The 22,500-nt window shown below is 38.5% G+C and overlaps 2 protein-coding genes across 8 annotated transcripts in view; one reads left to right on the forward strand and one right to left on the reverse strand.

Moving 5' to 3' along the window:
* The window catches only part of LOC135196264 (serine--tRNA ligase, mitochondrial-like), a 44,855-nt gene extending 31,369 nt beyond the window's left edge, over positions 1-13,486 (reverse strand). The window contains exons 1-2 of one of the 7 annotated variants that reach the window (XM_064222962.1): positions 13,350-13,486; positions 9,809-10,381 (exon numbers count right to left, since the gene is read on the reverse strand). In XM_064222962.1, coding sequence (XP_064079032.1) covers positions 9,809-10,356 — 548 coding nt within the window. In that variant the 5' untranslated portion in view covers positions 10,357-10,381; positions 13,350-13,486. Of the gene's footprint in view, positions 1-9,808; positions 10,382-11,897; positions 11,972-13,170 lie in introns of those variants that run through there. The other 6 variants (XM_064222960.1, XM_064222965.1, XM_064222963.1 and 3 more) reach the window with 6 other exon arrangements.
* A 1,704-nt stretch (positions 13,487-15,190) lies between these two features.
* Positions 15,191-20,797, forward strand: LOC135196267 (26S proteasome non-ATPase regulatory subunit 8-like). The gene is made up of 6 exons (XM_064222971.1): positions 15,191-15,391; positions 17,318-17,390; positions 17,792-17,894; positions 18,539-18,731; positions 19,279-19,464; positions 20,295-20,797. Exons 1-6 carry the CDS (start codon positions 15,275-15,277, stop codon positions 20,427-20,429), a joined length of 807 nt encoding a protein of 268 aa, XP_064079041.1. The 5' UTR covers positions 15,191-15,274; the 3' UTR covers positions 20,430-20,797.
* The last annotated feature ends 1,703 nt before the right edge of the window (positions 20,798-22,500 follow it).

The raw sequence follows: 22,500 nt of genomic DNA on the forward strand, positions 1-22,500 counted from the left end.
TATTACTATATATAATAATTTTAGTTATATCTTTATTAATATATATAAACAGTGGTCCCCCCCCGTATTCGCGGGGGATGCGTACCAGACCCCACGTGTGAAATAGTTAGGAACCCACAACAAATATTTGGAACCCCTATAAAAATGATAAAAACAGCCTATTTTGTTAGTTAAAACTCAAGAAAAACCCACTAAAAATTTTCCTACATGGTTTTTTAAGTTTTATCACAAAAAGTGCATTTTATGATGAAATTCATCAAAAAAACCAGGAATTCGTGGATATTTATCATAGAAAAAATACCGCGAATGCTCGAATTTTCCGCAAATAATGCAGGGAAACGTTCCCCAGAGAAATCCGCGAATGTGTGAGTCCGCGAATCTGGAGAACGCGAATACAGGGGGTCCACTGTATGTATATATATATGATATATATATATATATATATATATATATATATATATATGATAAATATATATATATATATATATATATATATATAATACATATATAACATCCTAATTTTTCTGACAATAAAATAGGTCGTTCAGACTTACAGTATACAGCCATACCTTGCAATTGTGGGATGTTACAATGATAAAGTCAATGGCATCAAACCCTGGGATTAAAAACTCGACCTTTGACTTGCTACTACTTACAATAGTCTCAAATAAAAACAACAAATCTAGGTTACAGGCACAACTCTGGAGATGAAGAAAATTTTACCTTAAGCCCCAAATATTTGAGTAAAGTGCTTTGCAATTTTTCTTGCTGTAATGAGTAACAAGCCCAGGGTTCAGCTAAATGTCTCCTGAAAGAATTAAAATTAACAACCTACAATCAGCATCAAAACTAATAAACAAACTCACAACAAAAGTAACATTGTAAAAATCAACAGAACAATAAACAATACCAACAACAACAAGAGTATTTACATTATTTACAAAAATTCTGTTGAGAGTATAAAAAACATCACCAAATGTCCTTGAAAGAAAAGTGACGGAAGCAACAAGTCAACAAGGTGGGGCTGGTACACCTTGTAAAGCAAAAGAAATCTGCTAGGTTGGCCACAACAGCTGGGAAGGACAAGTCAGGATGGATTTAGAAATGAAGCGCTCAGAAGGAAAAGATTAGGTAAAGACAACGGCACTTCCACCATAATCCATCAAGCACCTTCCGCTTTCCCATCTGCCTGTCCTATATACCTTTCATAAAAACAAGAAAGGGAATGAAAAAGAGGATAAATTGTACTCTCAGGCAAGTGAACTCAAAACCCAGGATCATGAAAAGCCACAGTACAATGGCTATTGCACAGTCCAAGGTTGGAAAAATGATATTGTTATGATACAATAAAGTTTGTTCATACTTACCTGGCAGATATATATATAGCTGTATTTTCTGAAGTCCGACAGAATTTTAAAAACTTCCGACACACGCAGTGGTCGGCCAGGTGGTTAGTACCCATTCCCGCCGCTGGGAGGCGGGTATCAGGAACCATTCCCATTTTCTATTCATAATTTTTATTTCCACTGTCCCCTGAGGGGAAGTGGGTGGGTACTTGATTATATATATCTGCCAGGTAAGTATGAACAAACTTTATTGTATCATAACAATATCATTTTGTTCATGAAACTTACCTGTCAGATATATATATAGCTGAATCCCACCTTTGGAGGTGGGAAGGGACAGAATAGAAGGATTTTGGGAAACAAATGCATGCAGATGATTTACATCTTGGTTCCACTTGTTAGCATAGCTGGCTTCGTGGTTACTGCCACGTAAGTCTGCTTGTGCTACTAGAGTGCCAGCCGAGGTAGAGACCTATATAGCTGGTGCACTCCAGATGATCTGTCAACAGGGCGAGACCACAACCTGACTAGACCATATTGACCATACCATGAGGGCTAAGAAGATATATATATATATATATATATATATATATATATATATATATATATATATATATATATATATATATATATATATATATATATATATATATATATATATATATATATATATATATCACCACCTGACCAACCTAGCCAAAGTTAAGGTGTTTTAACTAAGGCTTAAGAGTTAAGAAGTCGCCGTTGTCGGCGACTCAACAACTAAATTAAGAGCTCTTCCTAACCATTTTCTACAGGATAGGATGAGTGGTACTTCTTGCCCCCAAGATTGTGTCTGCAGACACGTATGGCCCTAGCGAGCAGCAGATCTCATATGCCATCTTCACATCTCGCAGGGAGTGTGAAGTGAACACAGAGTTGCTTCGCTAAAACATGGTACTCAGGATGTTGCTGAGTGCCATGCTCTGTTGAAATGCTTCCGAGGCCGCGCCCTCACCTCGTGAGCATTCAGATAAAAAGATTTCAAATCTTTGTGCAAACACATGAAGGAGCATTTTTGAAAGAACTCCTTAACACTAAACCCAGGGTGTTCTTCGATATGGGCAAGTCTGGTCTTTTTCGGAACACTGCAGATTGCCCGAATGACTTCGACTTTCTTGAGTTTTAAGTAGATAAAACTTGAGAGACCCGACAGGGCACAGGACTCTCTCTGGCTCCTGCCCACTAACTTGTGCCATCCTTGCTTCCAAGCTCCTGGCCCAAGGACAAAACGGGTTTCCATTCTTAGGCCACAACGGAAGGCTTAGAGAGCACACCGCCTTGTGTTCTCTAAGCCAAAACTTGTGACGATGGCTTAAAATTTCACTAACCCTCTTTGTCGTATCTAGGGTGGTTAGAAGAAGGCCTTCCTGATCACATGCAAGAAGTTAACAGGTAGGAGAGGTTCGAATGCTTTGACATCAAGAACTTCAGACTATGTCTAAGTTCCATATTGAAAGCTTCGATCTGGACATGCACAGTCAGTCCGTCTGTACTAAAGTCAGGTGACCGACCAGTCAGACGAATCAAGGACAGCAAGGCTGTACCCTGAAGACCATAAGGCACTATTCTTCGCTGAAGGATGAGTGTCTGGACTGCCTGGGCGATTCAATCTAAGCAAACCTTGGGGGTGTATCAACGCAACCCAACGTCGTCAGCGAATCAACTCCTGACTCGAGCTTCTGGTGCCAGGAGAAAGGAGCGAGGAGCAAAAAGGCGATTCAGTCCCGAAGGAAGAATGCTGACAGTCCAACCTGGTCTCATGTTACACGATCATCGGGGGTGTATAAACGCAACCGACTTCGTCAACAAGAAACTCAGGGCTACTATATGTCGCCTGATCTCGCACGAGTGTCTGACTCCGAGAAAACAGGTGAGACAAAAAGTAGATGGTGAGCGAGTTTCGAGATTCCACAGAACTCAAAGATCGTGAAGGGCTTTGTTGTTTGACAGACGCAAATCTCTGAGCCCAAAGGCCGTCAACAACATATTTGAATATTCTTTAATAGTTGTGACTGCCAGCTTATCCCATTCTTCAGACGGAAATGGAAGACGGTAATCTTATTCCTGTCAACATCTCGATAGTCTGAACGTAGTCAGACTCAGAGCGGAGAGGTTATAGGTACCTTTCGAGTTAGAGTAGACCGACTCTCTCGGAAAAGGTCCTTGGAAAGTGAACTAGGAAGTATGTGACCTCTGTGAATCCAGGATCCTGAAGGCCAACATGGGGCGATCAGCGTCATTGTCGCTCCCTGTGACGTCATAAATCCTCTTATTACATTTCCTAAGCGATTGAAAAAGGGGAAAAGAGACTAAACATCCATCCCCGTTCAATATCATAGGATGGCGTTTAATGGTACCGATCCCGGATCGAGAATAAGGGAGCAGAGAAGAAGCCTCTTCGTCCTCAACATATCGAAGAGAAGAATGAAAGGGCGTCCCTAAAGTCTACACAACTCTCAACTTACTTCTAAAGAAAGATTCCACTCGGAAGTGAATAGTTGCTGTCGTCAATCGAGACGATTCGTACGGACTTTTGCAATCCTGTAACGAACCTGTAGAGGATCGTTACATTCTACGCCTGTTGTTATAATAGGCTCTTTCTCGTAAACTCGAACAAGGACCGAGAGAAGATACTTCTTAAGATATGAGAGAGCTGTGGAATATCAGAGTTGATCTGGACCACTGGTTCCCAAAAACTCGTTTCGAGGACTGGAGGGACTACCGAATCGCTTTTACTTCTTTCAGATTAAGATCCAGGACATCTGAAACCCTATCCAGATGTCCGGCACCTTCTTTCTATCACCTCAGGTGATAGACGCACTGAGAGATGTTCAGAATCATTCCTAGATCTAGAATAATATTTCAGTTTCCCGGTAGGAAAAAACTGTGGTCTGAATTGCAGTCTATTCGGGGAAACAAACTTCTTCAGGAAGGAAATGGTCCCCAGCAAGCTCATCCATTCCCTCCCCGAGTATGCTTACTTCCCTAATAAGGCTGCGCTTTGCCTAAGCAGGAGAGCAAATCAAAAGTGCAATGTTGCGGTAGACTCGTAGTTCCATACCGTGCGGTAACGAGCACCGAAAGGATTAAGAGATAACTGTTGAACTAGTAAGGCCAAAACGAATGCAACGTTTTATTCATTCACGTAAGAAATCCCCTCAATCTTAGGCTAAAGTCCGTGATTGTAGGACAGAGATACAGTAGTCAGTCAATCCCCCGCAGGAGAGACGTAACCGTCAGCACAGAGATACGGTTAGTCAGTCAATCCCGCAGGAGAGAGAGACGTAACCTACAGCGCATGACAGCGCACGATCTGTTACTGGCTCGGTTGGACTGGAGGACAGACACAGCGTGACAGCAGCAGCCAGCAGCTTACGAACGTCGTCTCTTAACTTTATGTCTGGGTTGCCAGCTACCCTATTCTACGAAGAAATAGGTCCGTTATTTTTTGAGCAGAAAGACTCTCAAGCTGGTATATTTAAGCGAAACAGAAAACGCTAAATATAGATGCGTTTGTGTCGTCAGAACACTACCATACAACGGTAAAAGATAAATCGGAAACTCCTAGAAGGCTGCAGGGAGTAACGATTAAATGTCCTTAAAATAGACAATAGACCTCTCGGTTGCCATCCGAAGAGGTAACTACAGCAAGCGTATGTGACTTGAACCAACCAGAAGTAAAAAAAACAAAAAAAAAAAAAAGCAAGGCAAAATATGAAATTATATCACAATAAAGTTTGTTCATACTTACCTGGCAGACATATATATAGCTGAATTCGGAAATACAGCTACATACATATCTGACAGGCAAGTTTCATGAACAAAACTTAAGAGAATCGAAGCAGTCCGCTCAAGCTTCTTATGTTTATTGGACATAAGCGTTCATTGATGTAGTCTACAAGTCTGTTTCTTGTACGAGTCTGCGAATGACGAATGAGAGCTCTTCCGAATCTTGTCAATAAGAGCTTATTCGCTTACGCAATATCAAGTTAATGAGATGTTTGTCAATGAGAACTAACCCATTTACGGGACAAAGAGATATTTTGTCAATGAGGGGATACCCACTTACTGACAAAACGAAAAGTATATTGTCAATGGGGAAAGTCACTGAATTGACAAAACGTAATCCAGGAAGTCGAGCATTTAATTTTTCCGATTCCCGTCTCAAACGAGGAAGGGGCAAGAATCCTGTTAAGAGACTGGGCTTACGGCAGGTAGAACGACGATGTTCAATTCGGCAGCGTAGTCCCGACTAGAAACTAACAAAATCTTTCATCTGAAAAACCCTTTCAGATGGGCTAAAAAGCTTGCAAAATTATCCTGGGAAGAGGAAGAAACTCTCCAACCAGCTTCCTCTCCCGTATCACAACTAATGCCTGCTAAAGCTTAAAATTTATTGGCAGTATGGCAAAGGAAGTCCTGTCTTGCGCTTTCCTGAAGAGCGTCCTTTTGATGAGTGCCTTTGCAAGAATCCTACTGAACGTTGCCGAGAGTCCTGACGTGCAGGACATCGAGCCTTACATAACCCGTAACTGCCTTATCGCAAAGTCTTGACTGCGGTAGTGGCAACTTAAATTTATTGGCAGAATGGCAAAGGTTGCGGTAGAGCAAACGAGATCTTCCCTTGACCTTTCCTTAACTCCATCCACCTATGCGAAAAGCAATATTAATTGACAGAGACCTCTTGAATTCACGAAACCCGATGTCTTGCTGGGTTTCGAAGAAGTTGTCTGTTCACTTTAAGCTTCCTCCGAAGCACTGCCTACTTCACATTCTTTGCAGGTGAGGTAGAAGGTATCACCGAAGGTAGGAGGTAAAAATTCTTTAGGCCCAAATCTGAAACAAGAGCTTGAAGAGTTCAACAGAAACGTTCAGCCAGGCGATACACCTGGCGTGCGCTGGTGCACGCTCGGCGTCCACTGCGCGCGCTTGGCGTCTACTGTGAGCCGCTCGGCGTCCACTGGAGCGCGCGCTCGGCGTCCACTGGCGCGCGCTTGGCGTGCACCCGCGCGCGCCTGGAGTCCATCCGAGCGTCCGCTCTCAAAAGCTTCCTGCTACTATGACTTCTTTTACGTATTTCTCGGTGGAAAGACGGACACGAGTTCAGGCGACGTTCGCCTTCTTACTTCTCACTGAAACGCATAACGAGAGAGAGAGAGAGAGGACGTGAAGCGTCCTCTTCTATAAAGCTTCTATTTAGAGGGCGCGAGTCCTTCCGAAAGCTCACCCCTGCACGGGGAGGACGCTTCGAGGACGAGAAGCAATCTTTCAGGATTCGTGCACGCGCACGCACTTTGGCAGTCTGGGGATTTTCATCAGAAACTGCCGAAGGCACGCCAGATCGGTGGGGGTTCCTTGTAACCCTCCTTAGGCTTTCGACATGCTCCCTCCCCGGGTCCTGGGAGTCAAGCAGAGGTCCCGGCCTAAGGAGCGAAACGAGGCCGATCTGACGCACCCCTCCACTACACAAGGGTATCACTGCACTTCTGCACTTCACTTTTACTCTCTAAAGCAAGCACTTTCGATTCTAAGTTACGAATCGAAAGAGTATCAGAGAAAGGGCAATTCCTCTACAGACACTGCTTAGGGCCCGAAGGCAACACTGCAGGGTTAGGAGTAACAATTACAGAAGTAGCACTTCACAGCAATGAAGGAGAGCGAGCACCTCTCGTAGACATATTCATAGCCCGTAGGCCATACTACAGGGTTAGGCAAAATAAAGTCTACAGGAAGGTTAGCAGGTTCACTACCCTGACTTTTGTTACTGATTAATTGCGTACATACGAATCATACGTCTTCCTTACGGAATTAGACATGTTTACTGATTAATTGCGTACATACGAATCATACGTCTTCCTTACGGAATAGACAAAGTCTCACACTCCTTACATGACAAATCTCAACAAAGAAGCAAGACCCATACCCCTCGTACATACCAAGTGCGGATCTACCGAAGCTTTCGGTAGCCACACCCTATCTTTGCAGACAACCCCGTCTGAAACTAGCCTAACTAGATTCAGATATTTTATGCAAAAATGAATCAAATTCAAATCAATTTAAGATAGCGTATGCCTAGCCACAAATCCAAGTAAATAAATCAAAAGACAATTAGGATACTTAGCGGCAATGAAGTTTCCAAAATCCTAAGACGGAGGTACTGAAAACAGGTGTTTTCAGCACCGGCGACAGAAAAATTATGAATAGAAAATGGGAATGGTTCCTGATACCCGCCTCCCAGCGGCGGGAATGGGTACTAACCACCTGGCCGACCACTGCGTGTGTCGGAAGTTTTTAAAATTCTGTCGGACTTCAGAAAATACAGCTATATATATATCTGACAGGTAAGTTTCATGAACAAACAAGGGTTGTATCAAGAGACCATCTCTAAGAAGGTTACCTACCAAGGATAGAGTCCCTTCTACCCACTGGCTTTATTTCAGAATGCCCTTCTACTAGAAGAGTTGCCTGTCAAAGTAAAAGTTTCTTGTACACTAACTTGTGTAGGCAGGGATGTATGCCCTGAAGCATTGCTAAGGAAAGCCACATTAACCCACTACAGTTAAATGAGATGTGGAAGAGGGTTGGTTCTTGAAAGATAATCTGTAACCATTCTGAAGGACAAAGACTACACAGGGCCCATCCCTGCCTCATTGCCCAATGGCATGAAGGTCATCCCCTATTTACAGTAGCTGGAGAGGAACTGCCACCTTCAGCATCCTTCTCCTCTCTTCTCCCCCTTCCTCCATTCCTGTCCAGAGCTGGAAGGGAAAGCCATAAGGACTGGAAAGACTCCTAATCCTTCCCGAGGAAAAGTCTGGGTTCCATGTCTCTGTTTCCTGGAGGGGAGGCCCTGGCTGACATGGGACACAGAAGGGGCAGCATCCAGAAGGTTGGCTGTGGTTCCCTTAATACCAGAGGACTTTAAGGAGACTGTATAGTGGATCAAGATGTCCTGGCTATTAGAACACCTCTTCTCAACTGCCACCTCTACTTTACTCCTCAGAAATCATAAATGGCGAGACTACTCTCAGCAAACACTCACTGGAAGAATAGTACTTGTAGAGCATCCTCTGGCATGTCAAGGATGGGAAAGCAGTTTGCTCGATCTGCTGGAGCAAAGGGAATTTTCTTATCTACACAACAGTTTGGCAATCTGATCCACCAGCAGCAGCAAGCAGCAACTACAGCAGTCATGACTGCCTTGCCACCTGGGTGCACCCTAGAGTATACTCATCAATGTGATGGGTTGAAATCATGGTAAGCAATCCTGCATACTTTCATCTGTTTGGTTGAAACTGAACTAATGGAAACTGTAGCAGAGTACTTGCTCAAGTATGGTATTACGTACATACACATAGGAGTTTTGGACAAAACAGGAACACCCAGTATCTGCATGATCACATGCATTACATTTGGCTCGCCAGGTTACTTGTATTGTAATGCAGTGACCTTCCATGTACGACCCTCTAAATCAAGTGCACAATCTGAGAATTGTGTATGTGTATAATGAGAGCACTGGATGAACCAGGTACCACCCATGGGTTTACATGATCACACATACACATTGACATAAATAGTAAATATCATACAAAAGGGACCTGTTACAAATGAACCTTCTGTCTGCACAGAGGCTAAATGAAAACCACTATCCTGATCCTTCCTTTTGTTTTACCTATATGTGTCTTACACAAATTTCTCACAGGTCTTTGGACCACCTGGCTCATTTCTCTTATATTGCATGTTCTTATCAAAGAGGCTGTACAATAGACAGATGTATGGCAAGTATAGAAATAGAAATTTATAATGATAAAGTAGAGATAATTATACAGTAACTTTGTTATTGAAGGATGAGTAAATAAAGAGAAAACATGGAAAGAGAGAGTACAACTAATAAATACAAGGTAATAAAAAAAAACAACACGAAGTTTGCGATGTAGTAGAAGATGAGGTGCTCCTTTTATTGACTGGATATGCACTGAGAGAATGTTAACAATTCTCTCATCTAACACAAGTAGGTTACCATCTATATGCTATAAGGAAACTCGAAAGGAAGTGTTCACTCCAATGTAAGCTAAAATTAGCACATTTTGATATCCTGTACTATCTGTCAACAACTAAAATACTTTTGTAAGGACATGCCCTTGTTATTGCAACTATGAAATATTTCATCAACCAGTATCAATTCTAAGAACTAAAAATATCAGGTAAAAAGTAAAATCATTTTCTTAAAACTTGAAGTTTGGGAAATAATAAATGAATAAAATTGATTCTCAACTGACGATGTACAGGTCTGTAACCAATCCTTACAAGAAATTTGGTATAAACCTAAAATGCTGTTCTCTTGGGATTCCAACTTTTTTCTCCCAAAAATTAACAAGAGTCAAAACAATTTTTAACAACTCCAGAATAGCATACTGTACCTTATAAGTGCCTGCTCTAAGTCAGCAAGAGCTCCTCTGAAGAAATAACTGCGAGATCCATTCAGGAGACCAAGGTTTTCTGTGCGGAGGATATCTAGTTTCTGGCCAATTTCATGCAGTTCTTTGGGTTCAAAATCAAATTCAGGCTTCTTATTAACAAATTCAATAAGTCTTGGCTCCTCACCATATTCAAACAGGTGAGGACTTGCATCATTTGGGATCAAAGAAGCTTCTTTCTCCAGTTCTTCTTCTAACAGTTCCCTCTCTTGTGCATCAGCTGGAAGACTTTTCATCTTGTTATACAAATCAATAATCTTTCTTATATCTCCTACACCTTTTCTTAAGAGAGTTAACTTTTCTATATGACTCAAATTCTGAGGGTCACACAAATATTCATAGTTCAGTTTTGGTTTCATTTTTTTCCCACTTGTGCTATTATTAACCACTCCACAATAAAAGTTTCGCGATTCACACAATGATAATGCTTCATATCTCACCTTTACTTTCGAACAATACTTTAGACGTTGTATTATAAACCTCTGATACATAATGCATGCATATACTTCCTGAAAACTGTGTTCATAGGTATAAAAATATCAAATTTAATATAATTCTGATTTCTATATCTCCCAGGTACAGATAAAAATTTAGAACTACGTATTTCTGTGCCCCACAGGTACAGATTATAACCTAGAAATTACAGATAAGTTTTTTCCCATCATTTTAGTAGCCCACAGATATTTCTACTTATATCATTTGGTGCTTTCTCAAAACTAAAAAAACAAGTTCTATAACCTTATTTTTAAGATATCAACAGCAAGCTGTATTATACTCCATAAAACCCATTTACGTAATCAAATTTTGTATTTTCAAGAAATATTATTATCAAAAGTTAAAGAGCATTAAAATCATGGAAAATAACCCTTTGGAAAATTTAACACAGAATTTTCACTATTGTCCCAACTTATTGCCCTCGGAATATTCCTAAAACTGTATGTACTGTATTTGTTTACGCCAAAGGCTAATCATTGGGACTTATTTAGTCATTCAGCACTGAAAGATGAATTAAAGAGTAAAATAAATTTTAAAGGTATAACGAAAACCTCACAACTACACAGTGAAACAATCATTAAGAGAGCATGGAAAGTTAAGATGGAAGAAAGAGAATGGAGTATGAACAGAGGTACAAAAAAAGGAATGAAATGGGTTGCAGCTAGTGGCCAAACAGATGCTGCAAAGAACCTTCAGTAATGCCTACAGTGCATAGCATGAGGTACAGTTACACTAACTGCAACATCCCCCTATGGAGGGTTTTTGTTGTAAGCAAATCCACAAACGTTTGAGTGCCATCTGTGTGTCATTCAATAAGGAAACTGGCAGTCTTTTGAGCGTATGACTTACTGTTAGCATTAAATAAAAACAAGTATGTAAACTGAAGTCAATGAGGTCAGGTAAAAATATGTATACTGAAGTCAATGGAGGTCAGGATATCCTTGAGTATTGTATATCATGTGTCAAAATGTGAAATAAACAGCAATTTCTTTTAAGGACCAGTAACCTGGTTTCTAACAACCTACAAACATTTGATTTGTCATCTCTGGAGTGACTAAAAGCATTTGAAATCATTGCCTGGGTGAAACAGAAATGCTCACAACTTACCAAAATTATACAAAATGTACCAAGACCAAACAAAGCATAAAGTTCCTGGTTTTTCCTGCATTAACCATCATAGTGTACCATCTACACTAAACCTTATGAGGCATTTTGAAGACATTACTATAGGTTCAATGCAGTGTCCTTCTACCAACAGCTGCAGTGCTTTGTGTCTTTTACTTCTTCACCTTGCTCCAATTTTCACCTTTCATTTAATAGTTAATGCTTTGGGCGAGACCTATAAAAGTCTAGAAATGGGACTCAGTGGTCTCAATAAACTAATTTAGGTAAATCTGAATTGGCTTCATCATAAAATAAAACTGTATAATTTATTAAATACATAAGCCTGAATTAAAATATAACTAGTAATATTAAGTAACCCCAAGTTGCCAGGAATGACATCCAGATTGCAAAACCATTTGGGATGTCAACTTACCTGTTGGAAAGAATTATGAATATGAATACAATACATGCATTGTATTTACTTCCATACATATACCAAAAATATTGGCATAAGCTTAGCCGATAAAAAAAAAAAAGGTTACAGCAATCTAAGACGAGTCAGATAGGATCATACAGCACACTTGGATGGAATAGAATGGGTTACGGTAGAATTGAAAAGGTAACTTACATTGAAGTTGATAAAATTTGACCTAAAAGACATTATTGCATTTTGGACTTGAAAATGTCATTTTCATGTTGTAACCTAACCAACAATGCTTCACTCAATTTAACCTAGGGTACCAGGTCCTTACCTTAGTGCACGATATTAGTTTAAAAATATTCCATAAACTTACTTTAATTTGAATGAGAACCATAAGTAGGATTCAGTCTTTGCATTTCACTATAATTTAGTGCTTTACTACCCTAAAAAATCCAGCTTTCTCAATGTTAAAATGAATGTCAGAAATGCCCAAAGCACACAATAAAATATAGGAAAAATATATTTTCAAGTCCAACATGCAATAATTTAAATCTAAAATAATTCAATGGTATCTCAGGATCCCTGTAGGCAGTGCCTTCATCAAATTCTACATTTTAACAAAAATGAATAAGTAAATTAGAAGTATCTTTGGTTTAATGGTATGTAGGTATACCTAGTATATCTAAGCAGACCGAATTTTCTTCTAAACATTTTTGTTGCATTAGCCCTATAACCAATTTCTCTAACATATGTGCTACTCAGTATATAGCCTATAACCAGAGTGTAGTTGGAATTATAGGTAATACTATGAAATTTAGGCTGAAGGCCAAGCACTGGGACCTATGGGGTCATACAGCATTGAAAGGGAAATTGAAAGTAAAGAGGTTTTAAAGGTGCAGGCTTAGCTAATAGGAGGAAAACCTCAGTTACAATATACCTACCTATGAAACAACTGTTGGAAAAGGGTACCTAGCAGATGCAAGCAGGGGCCGAAGGGATGCTGTAAAGAACCTTAGATAATGCCTACAGTGCACCGCGTTCAGTGCATTAATGGCACCCACCTCCCTTACAGGAGCCCATACTAAGAGCTAGGCTAGGTACCTAGCCTAATAGACAGGGAGGCGAGATGGTAGTATTGAGTTTAGCCTAATAACCTAACATCATACTGAGACACAGGCTATAGCTATTACGCCTAGATTACCGGTAAGGTCACGGCCAAGATAGCCCTAGTAGGTATGCCCAAGTTAGGTACCTAGCTGGGTTAGGTATTCCTAAAATAACTTACATTACATCAACCGTAATAGATATAGAGATCTATCGTAAATTATTTTCCCAATATAATACTATGTCAGTTCACTTGTTCCATCACTCAATACACAATACGTAACTACACTTTAAATCATGTTCAAATGTAAAACAATAACTTAGTACACGCGAAGAACACCACCAAATTTACAAATAGACTTCTGTGAACGGTTCCGAATTGTTTTGTTGACAGTTGACACAGATCTTAACTTCCAGAGTTACGAGGACCCAAAGTTAGGTTTATCAACTACGACCTAAGGGTGGAATTGAAACTGAGTATGGATTCTAGTATCAACTTATGACACTCGCAGAAATAGAGATTAACAGATTAACCTTGTTACAAGATTTAAACTACGATAAAAAATTAACATATGAAAATTAATTCAACTTTGTATTAAGACAAGCTCCTCTGTATCACGAAGTGCTTATTATCTTCTGAGTAGATAATGAGCACCTTGTGATACAGAGTAGCTCGCCTTAATAACAATTTTTTGGTTGAATTAATTTCTATAAGTTCAAGTTGCTCATTATCTTAACTGAGTGCTCCTGTTGCCAACTCTTAGTATTTAATCATAACAATTTTCTTGACTTATTACTCTTCCATTTCTCGATTTTAATTAAGCCCTTGCTTCACAAGTGCAGGATTTGGCACAGTTGGCCACAATCTGCTGCTTGAAGACCTAAGAGCAGTAGGCATCGAAGATGATATACGTAAACGGAACAAAAGTTACTTAGAAAACAGGAAGGTTACAGTGATATCAAATGTGAAATCAGAAAAAAAGACCTAACAAGAGGAGTGCCCCAAGGCAGCGTCCTGGGTCCAATGCAATTATGGCATTTACACACTTGAATTATCTAGAATTCTAAACAAGCAGAAGTTAGGTATATTGTATGCCATGATACCTGTTTCTATTTTCATGTCGAAACAGTAGAAGATGTCATTAGTAAAACTGATGCAATAATTATATATATATAAAAAAGAATGTCGATGAAGAAATTGAAACTTAATAACAAAAAACTGAGTGTATGCTATTAGGATCTGACGGTGCACTACAAAAATATGAACACTTCAAAAGAATAACAACTGGTTCGACATAAATAAACATTGTAACAGCAATGATAATAAATTCTCGATGAAAAACCATATATTAAATATCGTAAAAACCTGTAACTGTATAGAAGAAACGTTGCATATATTAGAAAATATTTAAGTAGAACTACTCTGAAAGCAGCGATTTGTATGTTTGTAACCACTTACGCGACTACTGCAACGTTATATAGTACATAGTATGTATGTTCCTCCTAACTAGCTACTAAGAAAATTGTAAGGAGTACAAAATCGAGAAGCCAGCTTAATAAAAGGATTACGTTACCATGACAAAATAACACCAGCACTAATTGAGGTACATTGGCTCCCTGTAAAAGTAAGAATGGAATACAAAATACTTGCTTCTTACAGTCTTTAAAGCACTAAATTATGGTGAGCCGACATATCCGAGAAACTGCTTAAGCTTCTTTAGACCTGAGATAAATATTATTATGATCAGACATGCAAGTGAAGCGTATAGGCTATTTGAACCTAAAACAAATTGTAAGTTAGGCAAGAACATTTAACCATTGCGCACTATGACTATACTACAACAAAATGCCGCCTGAAATGAAGATCATACAAGAAATCAAATTAAAAAAAAAACATTCTCCTATTTAGCAGGAGCTACGATACTGATGAGAAACACTAAAAGATAATTATTATAAAATATAGGAAGCAACGTATTTTGAAAATATGCCCGCCATAGAGGAATTCCAGGGGAGGGCTGTACAAAAACCATAGTGAAAGTGATTAAGATATATCAACAATGGCTTTTGTAATATATATTATTCGTACATACTGGGTATGTACGAATACTTACTACTCTAACACTACATCTGTACTGAAATACATTACTTTGTTTTACAGGCTGCCTCACAGAATGTTCTACCGAAACGCTACATAGTGTCAAACTCCGGAATTTCAGACAACCAAAGCAGAGATTGTACCTTGCCAGTCATCCTTTCATACCCACGAAGTTCCCTACACAGTCACAATGAGCCGTGATAACGTCGTTAGAAGCGTCGTCTCTGCTTATGAAAAGCTCAAGACTGAATGGTCTAAAAAGAACAGAAACCTTGAAGCATGTGGAAAATATCTTTCAGACATAAAGGTAAGGTGATCAATTGTGCTCAGTTTCTCCACGGTATCTTACTACTAGGCTAGCCTAGGCAAGTGTGAGCTCAAAAGAGCATAAAATGGACCTAACTTTTAAGCCATCAATTTATCAATGCCACAAGGTACCTAGTAGGCTAGTCTCTAGGTCGATAGTTTACGCCAGTTTACAAGCTAACGTACAGGGTATGGTAGACTTAGGCTAGCTAGGTAATGCAGGAAGCCTTCAACGAGACATACCCAAGGCTACTGCTAGCTAGGGTTATAGGATAAAATACCGAATAGCGCGACCACTTTCCCGAAAATTGTTAATCTACCTATGGCCTTAATTTGTGACTTGGGAGAAAAAAAAATTACTTTGAGAGGAAAGTATAGGTCTCGAGGTGTTGCTTCAACAGACGCTGGCTCTTGACTAAAGTTTATCCCGGGCAGTGATGCCGTTTTTTCTTCACAACATTGGCTTTCAGCAGTGTTACCATAGGCAGTTCATCTGATTTTTTTTTTACTTTATTTATGATTTAATGATTAGATTGTGTATTTTCCGATGTAGAATAGTTTTCTGTGATGTTAGAAAACAACACGTCACTAGCTTAATATAAAGTATTTTTGACGAAGAAAAATAAAGGATTTCAATAAAATTCATTTGTATAAATAAGCAGGATATGTTTTATATCTTTTTTTCATAATAAAACATAAAAAGGCAAAGTGAAGAATTTTTTTCTTCAGTGCCTTGGCTTGTGGTCGGAAAAGCCACGGAGGGTTGCCATTCGGTATTTTACCTTAGGCTAGTTGTAAACCTTTTACAGTTATTGTCAATAGCTAACCAATCGATGGTCGGGACAGGTTCCTCATACATAGACCTTACCTTTCCTATGATACTAGCCTAGGTCCACATCTAACCTAACTAAGGGCGATGTGCTCTGACCTGGCTGGGGGGCCTGGATCCCCCCCCCCCAAATTTTGAAACTAAGGTTTTGAGGGTTGTGGGAAAATCATGAGTGGATTGCATAACCAGGAAATGGTCTGAATTGCATAACCCACTTAGAAGTATAGTACTTTGTAAAAAAAAGTTATATAGTTCTCTATTATGAACAGTATAAAGAAAATACATTGCAAAGAATAGAAATGTCACGAGGTAAGCTGCAGAGATGAATCTTAACCTCACCTATAGTGCTTGGTCCTACCTGATTGCTGTAAGTCAAAGAGTAGATTATAAGGTTGCATTTTAATTATACTTTCCATAACCTAATGTAACCTAGGGTGCTGGGTCTTACCCGACTTGGGTGGCTTTGCATCCAGTGTACCCTTTCAACTCCACCAGACCTGGAGTGCCATAAATCCTAAAGTGGAATTCATCTTAACACAACCTTGCATATCAGTTTGAAAATTGTAAGGGACCAGCCCTCTTACCTTGGCACAGCGTATAGTACTTAAGATTTTTTTTTTCTTAAACTGGCTAACCTTAAAGTTTGCCCTGTCTTCGGGTGTGCATGATACATATTTAGCCTGCCCCTTAAAGGTTACGTTTCTGATTGAATGAGAAAATTCCTGGTAACCATATTTTTTGCAACACCAGAAATCTTATTTTGAAATTTTTTGGTGACTTATTTGAATGGGATGTTCATTAAATAAAAGGTTTTGAATCATCTTTTTCAGTTTTGTGAAAAGCAAACTCCATAGCTTTTAATATCTTAGCATTGTCTGTTAATGCTTTGAAATTATTGTTGTTAGTTTATGCACTTTAATTGTTACAGTGGCAGCAATATGTTATATTTGATAATGTAATGGTGGTTTTTTAAAGAATATGGCTGACATTCATATGAACTAGATTATGGTTGATATGGCTGACATTCATATGAACTAGATTATGGTTGATCAATTTATGTGTTTTGTACTTACATTTTTTATCTTATCATTCTTGTAGGTGGAATTAACAAAGCTCCAGTTCTTACCATCCATGGGTCACAGTGTATCCAAAGAAGAGTTATTGGTTGCAAGTAAGTTATGTAAACATTTTGTTTTATCTACCAAGAATGACATTCAGTTGTTTTTGTTTATACATTAAAAGATGGCCTTTTGTTCATTGTGAGACAATTGTATATGGTTTCAGTACTACGTAGTATATGAGAAATGCTTAAGAGTTTTTATCGTGTTTACTGGTGGAAAGCTTTACTCAAGTCTTAGTTTTTAAATTTGAGGAATTGAAATGTTATTAGATATGAATACATATATTGTACATAATTGTACTGCAGTTCTTGTCACTTAATGCTGTACAAATAAAGTTAGGTAAGGTTTTCCATATTTTAATAGATTTTACATGAAGATAACATCCATGCTATTTATAGCTTACATGTATATGTAAAGCTCTTCTAAATTAAAGTTTTCCTGATATTTCCAGGGAACACATTGGAAATTGGAGCTCTTTGGAGTATTGCAACAAAAAATATCCCATCATTTGAGAGATACATTGCCATGCTTAAGATATATTATATGGATTACAGGTAAGTTATAATGCAGTTAGATAGCAATCTTGAATACAGTCAGGGTATTAAGCTCACATCTTTGTGTGTTCGGGGGCCAGTTATTTATGGCCACTTAATACAATACTGTATCTTCAGTCTCCATATCAACGAACTCAGAATTGATGTTTTCATGCTAATTAGTTTCACATGCATACATGATCCCCATTTCATTAAATGACTTATAGTTTATGGACAAATTGTTCTTTGCCGATAGTCATTAACAGCAGATACCATAATGATGAATTCAGTTCCCAGTAGTACTGTATATAAATGTATGGAGCTGTATGGCAGTTTACATGTATTTATATCTCTACCTTGGAGGATGAGGTAAAAAAATTTGTTTTGGGTCTTCATGAAATATCAGGACTTGCAGCTCTCCATTAGCTGATTTTTTTATTATTAACCAGTTCCTATGGCATCTTCTTTTAATTAAAGCTTTATAAGTTTGTTTTTCTTTGTCAAGTTGTGATAAAATATTTTGCTCTTTCCTACTTAAATATACTCCATTATGTAATGAATTTTATGTACTATATAGTTATTTTTTTAGTGATTATGTTACATTGCCTGATTGAGTTCACCTTCATAATACACATGATTAACCTCTGCATGGACCTACTTGGCAGGGAACAGTTACCTGAATCCCCCTATATGTATGAGCTGTTAGGACTGGACCTGCTGTGTCTTCTTGCACAAAACAAAGTTGGGGAGTTCCACACAGCTCTAGAGCATCTGCCACCCCCAGCAGTAACCGACAATGTTTATATAAGGCATCCTGTTGCTATGGAGCAGTATTTAATGGAAGGAGCATATAACAAGGTAAGATGGGCAACACTAATGAGCATGAGTGTCAATACCTGTCATTGTCTCCCAATAAAATAAAGTGGTTACAGTGAAATGTGAACTACTTATATTTGTATGGGTGCATGAAAACCTAAAGACTCGAGACATGGACCTCATTTTTTGTCTGGGATTTTTTTTCTTTCTTTTTTTTAAATAAGGTTGTTTGCTTAACCGAGAGTCATGTTTTCATGGAAACTTAGGATACTTTTGATAGAAAACAGATGGCATATCTTTTAGCAGAAGAGTGAAAATAGAAAGACTGATGAGAAATTGTTTACTCCCATAATTAATAACTATAATTGAAAATAGAAAGATTGATGAGAAATTGTTTGATCCCATAACTAACAACTAATTGAGAAACATGAAGTATAGCTGTATTGGTTCTGCCTACCTCATTTCTCATACTCATGAAATGGTAAAGGATGCTGTATATAGTTTCAAGGATGAAATTTTTAATATATATTTTAATATTTAGTCTTCATATAACTAGTGGCTATTTTATTTCATCTTTTTACACTAACAGATATATCTAGCAAAAGGAGAAGTACCTGCAGAAGGTTACAAATTCTTTATTGAAGAGTTATTAGCTACCATTAGGGAGGACATTGCAGACTGTGTAGAGAATGCTTATGATCGCATCAGACCAGAAGATATTGGGAAAATGCTGTATCTCTCCAGTACTAAAGAAATACTTCACTATTGTGAGCAGGTAAGTTTAATAATATACTTAACTTTGTAGGGGGTAGTGCCATCTGTGCACCTCATGAAGTGCACTGTAGGCATTAGTTATGATTCTTTGCAGCATACCTTCAGCCCCTAGCTGCAACCCCTTTCGTTTCTGGTACTGTACCTCCTTTCACATTCTCTTTCTTCCATCTTTCTTTCTACCCTCTCCTAGCAGTTGATTCATTTTGCAACTGTGAGGTTTTCTTCCTGTTGCCCCTTTAAATATCTGTTTCAGTGCTGAATGACCTCATAGGTCCCAGTGCTTGGCCTTTGACCTTAATTCTATTCAGCAATACTTAACTGCACAGGGATAATTCTGGATTTTTGTAATGCACAGTCATTGTACTAGTTTTTAGCCTGAAAGCAGGAATATACGTACCACATTTTTACCTTTTTTCACTAAGAATAATTGTGGCATGACAAATTTTATGCTTGTAATTCTTTCTGAAGTTTATTGTAGCTTTTGCAGACTAATAGATTCAAAAAGTGTACAATTTATGATAACATTGTTGCTATTAGGATTTATGTTTTTTTATGATCCATTACTTTGTATCATTATTTTTGAAATGTGTCTCATTTGATGAGGATTACCATTTTATCTTGCCTAATTACACTATTCAATAGATATTTCTCAAACTCATTCCATTTCATACATTGCTGAATAATTTTATGTGTCATCCAAGGAATTCATAATTATACAGTACTAATTGTATTAATGCTTTTCATCTACATTTAGGCAAAAATACAGGTTTTAGAATTTAAATGCATATGTTACTGTGAAAATTCCTGTAACTATTTTCATTTACCTGACAGAGAGGATGGCAAGTGGGCAATGATGGTTACCTACATTTCAAGAAAGAAGTGCGTAAGAGTGATGATAGTATTCCATCACAAGAATTAGCACATCAGATGATTAACTATGCACGAGAGATGGAGCAGATCGTGTAGATATTAGAGATGCTATTTCTTTGTTGTGATTAACATATATTTTCACACAAGTAAAGTAAAAACATTACTTTACAGCTTGACTAACAATATTTGTATAGTGTCAAAATTAAGTTCAAACTTTTTAAACTCATGCAACATTCTCTGTTGTTTGAAGGAAAATTGTTTTTATCATGGATTGGCCTTATGGAACTTTTTTGGTTCAATGTGTATTTTTGTTTGAATTTATTTGTATTTTGGTACCAGTATAATATACTGTACTTGCAGAATTTCACACCAACCATTTTCTGTTTTATTTCAATCTGTTTTTCAATAGATATATTCCAATGCCTTACGGTGGTACATATTTGTAATAAATTATATGGAAATTATGGTTTCTCTTTCATTTACAATCTTCACTTCATATGATTGTCAAGAAATTTATAAGTAAATTATGACATTTCACTTCTGTATGCATTTACATATAAATATGAACATTCATATGACCTTGCAGTATCTGATTTATGAAATTTAAGTTCTCAGGCCAAGCACTGGTGCACTTACGGGGCCATGAAGTGCACTGTAGGCATTACTTTCTAGTTCTTTGCAGCTTGCCTTTGGGACCTAGTTGCAACCCTTTTCATTCCTTTTACTGTACCCCGTTTCATATTCTCTCTTCCATCTTTCCAACCTTTCCTAACAATTGATTCATAGTGCAACAGCGAGGTTTTCCTCCTGTTACACCTTTCAAACCTTTTACAATCAATTAACGTTTCAGCGCTGAATGACCTCATAGGTCCCAGTGCTTGGCCTAAATTCTATATTTAATTCAATCCAATCATCATATCAAGATAAAACATTGTTTACAATCCTTCATAATGAAAAAAATGAAAAGTAAATTTCACAATTACTGAAACAAATAAATGGTCAACAAAAAATTCAAACAATACACGGAATTGGTCAGGGGCAAAATGCGATGCATCCATGGCTGAATAATGCTGTTAATATTTGTTTGCGCTTTGGTGCAACTTGTCGGTAGTTTACACACTACTTTTGCCATCTATTTACAGCTTTCCGTAAAGTACAGTATATCTATTCCTTCACTCACATGCTTTCACAAACTCCTTTTATCTCTCTCAGAGTTGCCTTTACCCCTCCTTTACACCAGTCATAGGTCATGGGGGCATCACCTCGATATGACTTGTGACTGGTGCCCATCTCTGGTGTCAGAGCGTGTTAAAGTACTTTTTCTGAAGGTGGGTCCGAACATGGTTAAGGTGGCCGCAGCTAGTCCACTCGGTTGTTTACCTTATCTCATTAACTATTACAAAATTCAGACTTCCATCACCCCTTATGACCCTCAATTTCGTTGTTTAGTAGCTGCTCAAAATACTCCTTCCATCTCTATAGTACGTATTAGCAACCTTTTTCCTTGGCACTTTTCCAACTGCTCCTTTGATTTACGTTATGTAGGTTATGTCCTTTGTTATTTCGTTTTGTGCTTTGGCTGGCCAGATCATGTATTATTATATATCATTTATCGAGGTAGAAGGCAGGGCGCTGCCAAGCTTGGAAGCATACCTAGGTATGGGCCTCATTTTGGGGATGGGGACCAAGTGTTCCTGATGGTATTCCTCTGCAATGTCTTTTAATGGGCCTGAAGGGGAGTCCTTCACTTGGTAAGGTTCCTGCCAGACCACAAGCATCCCCAGAAAAGGCCCTCACTCCTGGGAACTGAGGCTAATGGTTCCTAGATGATGGAACCCTAAAAGAGGGGTCTCTAGCCTCTCTCCCCTGGGATACTACCGTCCGGCGTCCAACAGGGAGACACGGCATCCCAGGAAGGTGTCTTCCTTCATTGTTTGCTTCCCAGTAGGCAGGGCTCTTGCCAAGCCAAGCTGGGAGATGGGCAATTGGGCAGAACAGTCGTGCTCTTGTAATTAGATGTAGATGCTTTATGTTTCAGAACAGTCATGCTCTTGTTAGATGTAGATGCACTATGTTATGCTGGGCCGTCCCAGCACCTCTCCCTCCCTATCCCCAGGTCAGGTCAGTGTACAGCACCACGCAATAGGTAAAGTTCGGGAAGACTACT

Source organism: Macrobrachium nipponense, chromosome 17 (assembly GCF_015104395.2).
Source record: "Macrobrachium nipponense isolate FS-2020 chromosome 17, ASM1510439v2, whole genome shotgun sequence".
NCBI classification, from domain to species: domain Eukaryota; kingdom Metazoa; phylum Arthropoda; class Malacostraca; order Decapoda; family Palaemonidae; genus Macrobrachium; species Macrobrachium nipponense.

What these genes read in the sequence shown, in the direction of transcription:
- LOC135196267 (XM_064222971.1), top strand. Translation starts at nt 15,275, where the DNA reads ATGAGCCGTGATAACGTCGTTAGAAGCGTCGTCTCTGCTTATGAAAAG. An exon ending in AATATCTTTCAGACATAAAG is followed by an intron (nt 15,392 to 17,317) that starts GTAAGGTGATCA and finishes TCATTCTTGTAG; the next exon opens with GTGGAATTAACAAAGCTCCA. An exon ending in ATATATTATATGGATTACAG is followed by an intron (nt 17,895 to 18,538) that starts GTAAGTTATAAT and finishes CCTACTTGGCAG; the next exon opens with GGAACAGTTACCTGAATCCC.